This window comes from Acyrthosiphon pisum, chromosome A1 (assembly GCF_005508785.2).
Source record: "Acyrthosiphon pisum isolate AL4f chromosome A1, pea_aphid_22Mar2018_4r6ur, whole genome shotgun sequence".
NCBI lineage: Eukaryota > Metazoa > Arthropoda > Insecta > Hemiptera > Aphididae > Acyrthosiphon > Acyrthosiphon pisum.
This window is the reverse complement of record NC_042494.1, coordinates 94686742-94696962: the sequence shown is the minus strand read 5'-3', so window position 1 is coordinate 94696962 and position 10221 is coordinate 94686742. Positions and strand designations below refer to the sequence as shown.

General features: G+C 27.0%; 3 protein-coding genes across 7 annotated transcripts in view; 2 read left to right on the top strand and 1 right to left on the bottom strand.

Moving 5' to 3' along the window:
- Nucleotides 1–1581: 1581 nt before the first annotated feature.
- On the top strand, nucleotides 1582–6870 carry LOC100575126 (TELO2-interacting protein 2). Of its 2 annotated transcripts, none has more exons than XM_008187015.3 (7): nucleotides 1582–1807; nucleotides 3838–3934; nucleotides 4857–5358; nucleotides 5786–5908; nucleotides 6024–6191; nucleotides 6259–6462; nucleotides 6553–6870. In XM_008187015.3, the coding sequence occupies exons 3-7, from the start codon at nucleotides 4870–4872 to the stop codon at nucleotides 6814–6816; spliced, it is 1248 nt and encodes a 415-aa protein (XP_008185237.1). In that variant the 5' UTR covers nucleotides 1582–1807; nucleotides 3838–3934; nucleotides 4857–4869; the 3' UTR covers nucleotides 6817–6870. The 2 variants fall into 2 exon arrangements, with proteins under 2 accessions (XP_008185237.1, XP_029343679.1); XM_029487819.1 differs by lacking the exon at nucleotides 1582–1807 and adding an exon at nucleotides 3219–3238.
- Nucleotides 3941–4681, top strand: LOC103310102 (DNA repair protein XRCC2). The gene has a single exon (XM_008187269.1). It carries the CDS (start codon nucleotides 3941–3943, stop codon nucleotides 4679–4681), a length of 741 nt encoding a protein of 246 aa, XP_008185491.1.
- Nucleotides 6871–7031: 161 nt separating the features above from the next.
- Nucleotides 7032–10221, bottom strand: part of LOC100164746 (zinc finger CCCH-type with G patch domain-containing protein) — a 3659-nt gene continuing 469 nt past the window's right edge. For all 4 annotated transcript variants that reach the window (XM_001952793.5, XM_016806455.1, XM_029487818.1 and 1 more), the window contains 11 exons: nucleotides 10169–10221; nucleotides 9920–10087; nucleotides 9768–9863; nucleotides 8994–9092; nucleotides 8796–8939; nucleotides 8588–8730; nucleotides 8313–8515; nucleotides 8117–8256; nucleotides 7815–7935; nucleotides 7593–7745; nucleotides 7032–7528 (listed from right to left, as the gene is read on the bottom strand). In XM_001952793.5, the coding sequence (XP_001952828.1) occupies nucleotides 7227–7528; nucleotides 7593–7745; nucleotides 7815–7935; nucleotides 8117–8256; nucleotides 8313–8515; nucleotides 8588–8730; nucleotides 8796–8939; nucleotides 8994–9092; nucleotides 9768–9863; nucleotides 9920–10087; nucleotides 10169–10192 (1593 nt within the window). In that variant the 5' untranslated portion in view covers nucleotides 10193–10221 and the 3' untranslated portion in view covers nucleotides 7032–7226. The remainder of the gene's footprint in view (nucleotides 7529–7592; nucleotides 7746–7814; nucleotides 7936–8116; nucleotides 8257–8312; nucleotides 8516–8587; nucleotides 8731–8795; nucleotides 8940–8993; nucleotides 9093–9767; nucleotides 9864–9919; nucleotides 10088–10168) is intronic.

Below are 10221 nucleotides of genomic sequence, written 5' to 3'. Positions count from 1 at the left end.
TATTTTTTGTACATTAATTAATACAGTTGACAAAATATCATACAACTAAAATTAATGTTTAATTATTTCACATTTATTTTATTATTTCCAGTGGTTATAAATGAAAATATCATTAAACACGAATTGTGCATAAATCCAATTTTTGACTTACTTTAACTTGGTCAGTTTTGAAAATAGAAAAAACTTTTTGTATAATAAATGTTTGAAAAAAAATACTCTACTCGAATCTGCAGAAAAAAACTGGGGTTGCCATTTAAAAAAAAGTAAGTTGTATTGCGCATGCGCGTACCGAGTGAGCTAAACATTTTAAACTGGTCTGAAAATATGTATTTAAGCGCTCCCTATCACCTCCCGAAAATCCCATTTCAATACAAAGTCACCCATCTGAGATATTCAGTGGTACCTCTTAACGTTATCACACTGTATATGAATTATTATGAGTTAGTAAATGTATAATGTAGTTCAATACCTATAGGCAGGGCTTTGCACTGGAATCATTATTTCGGGTTTCGGGTGTTGATAGAAAATTCGTCTGTTACGGGCACAGATATGTATAATAACTAGATACCCGACTTCTTCTTATCAATGACGCTGGCAGCCATTTACAACTTCTAATTTTTATAGGTATTTATAAACTATCTATAAAGTATAAAGTATAAAGTATAATGATTATTAGGTACCTATGATACATTAAAAATAGAAATTAGATATGTATTTTATATAATTTAAGACTACTGTGACCAACCAACATAACTTCCTAAATTAAAGTCAAATATGTTTTAACAAGTATCAAAATTAATTGATAGCTATTATGAATACTTTGGATTTTTATATTGACACTATTCAAATAATATTATGTTTAAAAGATGTACATTTTTGGGAAGATTTATCAAGTCAGTTTCAACACCACATAAATTATTTTTAAGTCTAGACATAGTGAAACTGTGATATTTGCACAGTAGATGCCTATGGTAACGAGTAGTAATTAGAAGGTGTATTATTTAGAATTTATGAACCTTAAATAAACTAACATATTATGATACAAATAACAAATACATAAATTTAAAAAGTGTTTAAAAAACATTTCATAATATACTTTTAAGAAGAAGGTTTTAAGTTTTTAACATGGAACAATCGGAAATCATTTTTCCTAATATAGTATAACATACTTAACAGATGTATAATGTATCATTCAATTCAATTCAAACCTATTATGCAACAGATATATAATTTATAATTTTGTTTTATTTTTAAAATAACCATTTAGAAATATTTACTCTGCATGCCTTATGAGTTATGACATTAATATAATTAATATTTTATAAGTACTTTTAATAGCATAATTTCAATGATAATAATAATTATTAATTTATCTTGATTCTGGAATTATATTATCTGAAAAATTCAAAAATAAATATTTTTATTAAAACCCCTTGTAAGATATGCATAGGCAATAGATTATGCACAATTCAGTTACCTGATTTATCAGAATTATTCTGTGGTAAAAGCATGGTAAGAGCCACGATTTAAGATAGCACTATCTTAATTCGTGGTCCGTGGTTTACAGGCATTTTATATATTTTTGTCACGGACTCATATCCGTGATTTTTGTCTATGGTTTCAAATTTCACTATTTTTGAATTTGTCGTAATTTTTTGAAAGCAAAAAAAAATATTAAAACGTTTTAAACCCAACTCTAAGGTATATTTACATACTAATATTATATATGTTTATTTGTATGTGTGGTCCACTAAACATTTTCAGGTTGACATAAAATATGATCAACAAAGCGCTGAACTTGAAACAAGTGAGTGAATACTAAATTTACCAAATTGTTAACGAGATTGCGTCCACTAAACAAGACTTATCCAATTTTAACTAATTCATTAAAATTTAAAATTTACACCATTGCTGCCTCTTTGCACTTTGTTGCTCTTCGTGATTAAGGCGCATTAAGAAGTGGGTACTTACCAAACATAGGTACCTAATACTTATTTAATATTTATGTATAGTGGAACCTCTAAATATTGAACACAAATTTTATCTAGAGGTTAGTTTGTAGAGTAATTGAGTAGCTTGTACTACTTATAAACATCCGCTATTTGTAGGGCTGTTACTTGATTGAGCAATGCTAATCTTTTTTACTATCCGTTTGAACACAGATGCAATCAAACATTGAAATCCAAAAAATTACACAATGTTACGGTAAGGTAAACAATGAAATTAAAAAACTAAATTCTTATTTTCCACTTTTCATATATATCCTCGTATATCTCAATATAGTATTGTCATTTTTGTCTGTGGAAATTATATGAATTGTTTATGGATATCTTAAAAAAAATTGTTTATTTATCACACATGTTAAAGTGGTGTCCCTAATATTACTAATAAATATTTTATTAAATCTTAACTTATGTAATTTTAAGTGCTATAAAATCCCAACCCTGATTCATAAGTAATTTTATTCTTTTAATATTCATTGTAGTATTGTCATAATGGTTGCATTCATTTTTTGCCTTTCAATTATTTTCATATTTTTATGATTGTTAGTTTATATTGATCAAATTATTATTAGATATAATATAAGTAGAGGCTGACAGAACGTCTCAGCTCAAAATCTTATTTTGTAAATAATGATTTATACACAATACACATACATTACAGTGATTTACTCATTGGTGGAAATCTTAGGGGCTTGGCCTCTCAAAAGTCTGTCAAGCCCCCTCCTTTTTTAGTTTTGTAGAATCGAAGCCGGGGGGGGGGGCCCCACTCACATTGATGTTAATAATGTTAGCCCTCCGTGAAATTTTGATGGATTTCCGCCAATGGATCTACTGAGTGATAAAGAACTCTCAATGAATAGTTGCCATGAGCAAATTTTTGAATTTTGATAAAACTGCCAGAAAAAGAAGAAGATAAACATTTCCAAAAATTGAGAAAAGTTCTGGTTTCTAAAATAAAATTTAAAATTTGGCTTGAATACTTATCATTATCTGATAACTACCTAACTCTTATTATAATGCCTAAGTCAGTCCGTAACAGACAACAGTATATCAAATGTTAAATAACTAAAATGTTATGAATTTTTATGTTCTAGTTTATGCTACGTCAGAAATCATTAAAACTGTATAGAGAATTTTTAAAAACAATTAAGACTATACCATTAGAAAGTGATAGACAGCAATTTATCAATTGGGTAAAAGAAGATTTCAAAAAAAATAAATTTGAAACTGATGAGGTTTGTTTTTTATATAACTATTTTAAATTAAGTTTAAAAATAAAATGCTAACCAAATGCTAGTAATTTTAATCAAGTTTAGTTCAATTATTTAAAATCTATATTTGATTGATTGCAAAATGTCTATCATTGATTGATCAAACATGTTAATACAAATTTTATTTTATACCTTTTCATAATACACAAGAATTATAATATTATAATATTTATGTTATTATTTTTCTAATAGTAGAGGTAGTAATGTCCCTTGTTATTTTTAATAAAACAAAGCTCTTGAGTTCCTAAGTCTTAAGTCTACATTTGAGTAATATACATAATATATAAGAAAATAAATTAAATTAATTTCTATAAGTAAGATAAATACAATTATAAACAGCTTATACTTTTTAATATTTGTTTTTTTTAAATTTAGTTTTGTATACAATTGTGCTTGGATCAATGTTAATTATATATAAAAAATTAGTTGGTTATAACTTATAAGTTTATCATTATTTTATTTTGAATAACATTTTGACTACATTTGATTTGCTCTAATATATTATTATTAATATTTATTGACTTTGAATTTATAATTAAATTTAATAATTTATTTTTTTTCAGTATTCAATAAAAACTTTACAGAAATACGGTGAAAAGTCACTGACGGATCTAAAGCTCAACTTGGCTCTCAGTAGTACAAAAATATCGTGAGAACAAGGTAATTATGGAATTTAAATCTCAAGCTGAATCTGGATTGCAACTTTTAGAAAGGCTTGTAGCACGGCCCATTATTAAAGATCTAACACCTTTATTACCAGACGAATTGACTAGTGAGACCATAGAAATAATTGGAGATGCATCAACAGGAAAAACATTATTTTTGACCGAATGTATTGCCAAATGCATCATTCCCCAAAATGCTTGTGGTTTAGATGCAGGTGTTGTTTACATTGATCTAGACGGACAATTCAATATCACCAAACTAGTTAAAATCATTAAGCGTATAATTAAGAACGCTGATGATAATTTAGTTAAGGCCTGTCTAAATAAATTAACAATGATCAATTGTTATGACAGTCCAACTTTGTATGTTACATTTCAAAGATTAAAACTATTTCTTACTGAACAGTCTCAAGTGGGGTTGGTTATTTTGGATAGTGTTTCTGCAAACTATTGGCAAGATTCAGTATCTGGTGGTGAAAAGTATATGGATACCTATGTAGAGAAAATGATATCATCATTGAAAATTTGTTTGGAAGATTTTAAAGTACCAATTATATTTACTAGACAAAGTTATTTTCAGTCTAAACAAGGTGATTCTTTATTAGATTGTGTAAATCGTAGAATTCTCTTCAAAAGGTTAGGTTTTGATTTTTTTGCAACTATAACAAGAAGAAATGTAAACCTTTGTTATAAATTTAATATTAATGAACTGGGAATTAGCGAGTTTAATTTACAAGTATAGCTATACATTTAATAATATATATACGTATATTTTTAATATTATTGTAAATTATTATTTAAATGTCTATGTTAAGTAATCGTACTATTATTGAATAAAATTTATATTTCTAATTTTTGTATAATTTTTAAATGATGTCTTATTTATTAAATTAAATTTTTTTAAATTTTCTCTATAGGTAAAATTACAAAATGGCATTAAACATTGATCTAAGTAATACACAAAATACTGACCAGATTATTAAATGTATACAAATTGGTTGTGTACCAGAAGTATCAAATAATGAAAATGATTTGGCTAATCGTGATAAAGCATTATTGGATCATTTAGAAATTGCTAAACCTATATTAAATAAACTTGGCATTTTGTTGAGTAAACTCTTAAATAATGATGTAGACCTTCAAATTAAGCTTCAGGACATAATAATTCCTTGCTTATATTTATGTGGTGAACATTGCAAATCAAATTTAGCGTGGAGTGATGAAGAAAGCCATACATTAATGAAATTGTGTATTGAAAAATTGTGCAGTCTCATGCATTGTGTAAATATTGAAGAATTAATTACTCATCTAGACATTTCTAAGATTTTCGTTGGTTTGCAATGCAAATTAGAAAATGATAATTGGAAAAAATATCCAGCCGCTGTTGAGTGCTTTATATGGATATTGAAATACTTAAAAGTAAGTTAACATTATAAAAGATTTTATTTAGCAAACATTTTTGCTCACTTAAATGGATGTTACATCAGCATGGTATTGTCTTCGTCTTACAAGCGTGTATAGAACATATTTTGTATTGTTTATTTTAATTTGAGAATAAATTGACCTATTTTCATACATTTCTTATAGGTAAGAATATTATCTAGAACAGGCTTTTATTGATATTTAAATTTTAAAATTATCACTTCAAACACAATTATCAATAAAAGCCTACATATCCTAGATAATATTCTTACCATTAAATCTGACAGTAGTCAAACTCACTAAAATAGTGAAATCAACAAATAAAATTAAAATGAATTCTTCTGAATGCAAATTTGCTATGTTGAACGTTTGTGACACATGCAGGTGAAGTGTCCTCTTTAATACAACATACTTTATGTTCTAGATGCCACATTTAAATTCTTTATTATACTTGGTGATGCCATTACCGTTAAATATGTTTGATGATTACCAAGATTCAAGTATACTTACGGCTTTAGATGCTTTTCAACACATCATTATTAATGCAGTTAGTATATGTTTTGGTATATATATTATATCTAATACAATATTACTGTTATATGCACTTTAAAATTGTATTGCTTAAAAGCACAAATCGAAAACTTTATTTTATTTATGTTTAGCCTTCTGCGGAATTAGCAATGAGTGGCTACGACATTGTTTTACTGAAGTCATTAGAAACTGGTCTGCGTTCATTTGAATATCAGCTAATACCCAATTTAATGAAGTGTCTTTTATCACTGATTTCAAAAATGCAAATGAAACATTTAAGCAACAAAAATTCTTTGGAGGTAAATGTCTTATATTATTATTTGAATCATGTCTTATTATTACTCAGATGATTGATCTATTAATTAGTGGACAAAGTTTGATGATGTTATGAATATTTTACTACCACGAATGGAATTAGAACGTAAATATGAGCCAATCGTGTGTTACGCATCAGTTTTTCCACTTGTTTTGGAGTCAACTGGATTTGCTTGCATTCGTTGGTCTGAGCGTTTGATACCATTATTTGCAGAGTATGTTATGTACAGACAAACTACATTTTCAACAGTTAAGGTAGTTTAATTTAACCATAGATTAACTATGATTTAACTTAAACACTGCTTTCACTAAATCTACTTATAATATTTTGCAATTTATCTTTAGGCAATTGAAGTATTTATTAAACAAACGTGGCCAAGACGGTGTACTCATTGGAAAGTGTTGCTAACAATATTGATCAAAGCACTATATAATGAAGATAAAAGTCCTGTGCAGCCTAATAAAGAAAATATTATAGTAATTGTAGAATGTATTAGAACATTAGAAGCAGCAAGACCTGAATGTATACGTGATGTTTTAAATAAATTGAAAGAATGTAAAGAATTTCGATCAAAAATTATATTTAAAGAATATTTGGAAATGTTATAGCTCAATATTTGTTAGTTCGAATATAGTATTATTGTTGTGAGTTACAAACAACTATACAAATGTTTTTTTTATTTACAATGTGTACATATTATGTTTATAAATATGTTAAAAAATGAATATAATTCCTAACAGGGAAAATTACTCATCCACCCTCTGAAACAGGTCAAACACTCAAACTATTTTCGTACATATTTTAACAAAAAAGAAAACCATTGTTTGTATAATTATATATTTTATTTATATGTATTTATACATACAGTAGGGTACTGTTGTAATACTTACTATAATTTATTTTTATTTACTTCTATAAATACAAACAAGTGAAACAACCATAAAAACTCAATTCTTTTAAAACAATTGTATTATAGATTATTTACAGATATATGTACAACATTCTAGTCCTAGAATTATTAAAATACGGTCATTTTTTTGTGAGTTTCTCTGTATGTATGTTCTTTTTTTATTGACTTTTCTTCATCTCTCAAGTGTGAGAGATGATTATTAGCTTCGATCAATTTCTGACTGACCATATTGTGCTGTACAGAACCAGATGTACTTCGGTTTAATTTATGATTTAACTCTTGTACATTTATTAATTGTCGTTTTATATCTTCTTCTATTTTTAAGCTTCTAACATTCAAGTCGTGTATTGTAGAACTTTTTAATTTCTTCTGATCCATCACGTTTTTATCTTGATTAATGTTTTTGATATCTATACAAAATAATGAATTAAATATAAAATAAAATGGCCACATACTTGTATTTGACAGGCTTACTGAGTTGATTATTGAGAAACGTAAAAACATCTGGTGGCTTTTCTAATGATTTCTCATAAGATTTCTTCATACATCTTTCAAGTCTCAATTGTTGTTTTCGTTTTTTACGTGCATCTTGAATTTGTGCAGTATTCTTTACAGACATGCAGTGATCTGGAAATAGTGAAAACATAATTTAAAAGCTTATTAAAATAAATTATGTTATCATGATTCAACATTTACCTAATGATTTTCCTTTTGGTAAAACTGTAGCTTCTACAGGGTTAATCCTTCCTTCGCCGTTTTTACCCAATCCGGCTCCCATTATATATCCCATTTTAGCCATTAATTTCGATCCAATACCCTAAAAAAATAATAATGCACTAATGATCAAAATTTATATTTTTGTGCCCACAGATGAACATTACTATTTTGTATATTAAACAAATCGTTTAAAACAAAAAAAAGTCAGTCAAAACATTCTAACATAATTATTTTAATGTCACTATCATAAGCATAACGACTAATTAAACAAAAATAAATACTTTGGTGTGTTTTTCCCAGCTTCCAAGTGATTGTATAGTTTCTGTATTTAATAGCACTTTATTGACTATTGCTGAATCGCGTTCTTTAATTTTACTTTCTTCGTCACTATCGGATGACAACTCGTAAAATTCTTCTTCATCTATAAATGTATAAGTAAATATATTTTGTCCCACTCTCATTTAAATATGATTATACCATTCCCAATCAAAGGAAAAATATTTTGCATTGGAACTTCTGTTTCTCCAAGTCCTTTAGTTTCATATTTAACAACGCAACTTCCATCATTATTTGATGTGCCATGAGTAACATCTAAGACAACGGCTCTAGACCAAAGACCACCTTCACATGATTTTGCTAAAACTAGACTTCCTATTTTTAAATTATTAAAATCTGGTTCTCTACACATTAAGGAAAAAAAAATATGCATATTAGCAAACATTATTAAATTATAAACTTGTATACGACATTACTTAAACTCTGTGAGGCGTGATAAAGGAACTTGAGTTCCGTGGGAAAAATAACATCTATCATCAGAATATTTGCATTCGCCACTTAAAAAAAATTGACAAGGTAGCATTTGTTTGCATATTGGATTTGTATACAATACTGTTACCTATTAAAATATAATTTTGATAAATTAAAAAAACTAAAACATCAATATTGCTTGAAAAACTTTACTAATATATCATCCAATGATTGTTGATCTGTCGAATCATTCATTTTAACAGACATAATTAGTGCATTATGATACGTTGATGTTTCATCATAGTCTGTTTCAAATGGAGCTTGACACTTAGTTCCTTGTAAATTTGCCAACTCGTTCTAATAAATCAAATATTTTAGTAATGAATTAATAAATAATATAAATACATTTACTTCAATTCCAGGAGTTTCACGATGGTCATCAATAATTTCACAAGAACTATCTGAATCTATTTCAATAGTTGTATTGGATGAATGACTATCATTGTTTACCTAAAAACAAATTTCATTAATTTACTAATTTAATTTAAGTATAAAGTATCTACAATATTTTAATTTATTTTGCAGTAGTATATCAAAATTATTATCATGCAAAAATAATTATTAAGAGAACCTGTGCGAGTTGTTTCTGTCTTACAAACATACAACATGTCAACATACCAAATTTGTGTACGGCAGTTGCAATTTTGTGAAGTGAACTTTAATAATATAGGGAATTTACCTATTATCAAACTTAAATCTAAGAATATTATCCGTTTTCACATGGTTTTATTAATTAGTTTTTATGTAAGTTATGAGTATGTGAAATGTTTTATGTTATAATTTAAAAATTATTATGACACTTAAAAATTAAAATAATGTAAAAATCTCCATGTGAAAACACGGATAATATTCTTACCTTTAAATTTGTTAATAAGCCAATGCCTTTTTTAATAAAGGTTACTAGACTAAATTGGAACAGTTGAAAACAAATTTGCTTTGTTGTACGTTTAAAGAACAGAGACAACACAAGGAGACATCACATTCTCTTAAGAAAAGTCAAAATTGAGATAAGTTATGTTCGTTTAATTATGTTATTGTAATTTCTAAATTATTTGAAAATATATTTTACTCGTAAGTTATAGTGTTATAATATTATATTATAACAGGTAACGCTGAATTACTTACTTTTTTATCTTCGGAAACATTTAAAATTTCACAGGACGACGTATCATCTTCATCATAATTTTTATTTTGTGTTTCATCAATGGTTTCAATTTCTGACTAAACAGTTATAATTGATTTACTTAAAAGTTTAAAGTAAATTTAACAGATATTACCTTAAATAGAGCATATTCTTCATCGAATGGATTTTGAGTGGTTTGCTCTGGTTCACAAGTTTCACTAGTCAGAGCTATAACTTCAAGCAAACTATCTCGTAATGACAATAGTTCATTCAATTGGTCTTTACTCTCTGTGTGATTGATAGCTTGTTCTACTTGCTGCAACTGAAAAACCAATTTGACAATAGTAATTATTATCATTACGACTTAGCATTCACTCACAACTGAATGCATGACATTATTTACCTGTACTTTGTAGCTTTCCGACATTTTATATAGTATACAGTAATACTCCAACT

Coding starts and splice junctions, on each gene's coding strand:
- LOC103310102 (XM_008187269.1), top strand. CDS start 3,941: ATGGAATTTAAATCTCAAGCTGAATCTGGATTGCAACTTTTAGAAAGG.
- LOC100575126 (XM_008187015.3), top strand. CDS start 4,870: ATGGCATTAAACATTGATCTAAGTAATACACAAAATACTGACCAGATT. Junction 5,359..5,785: donor GGATATTGAAATACTTAAAA/GTAAGTTAACAT, acceptor TTTATGTTCTAG/ATGCCACATTTAAATTCTTT. Junction 6,192..6,258: donor GCAACAAAAATTCTTTGGAG/GTAAATGTCTTA, acceptor TCTATTAATTAG/TGGACAAAGTTTGATGATGT.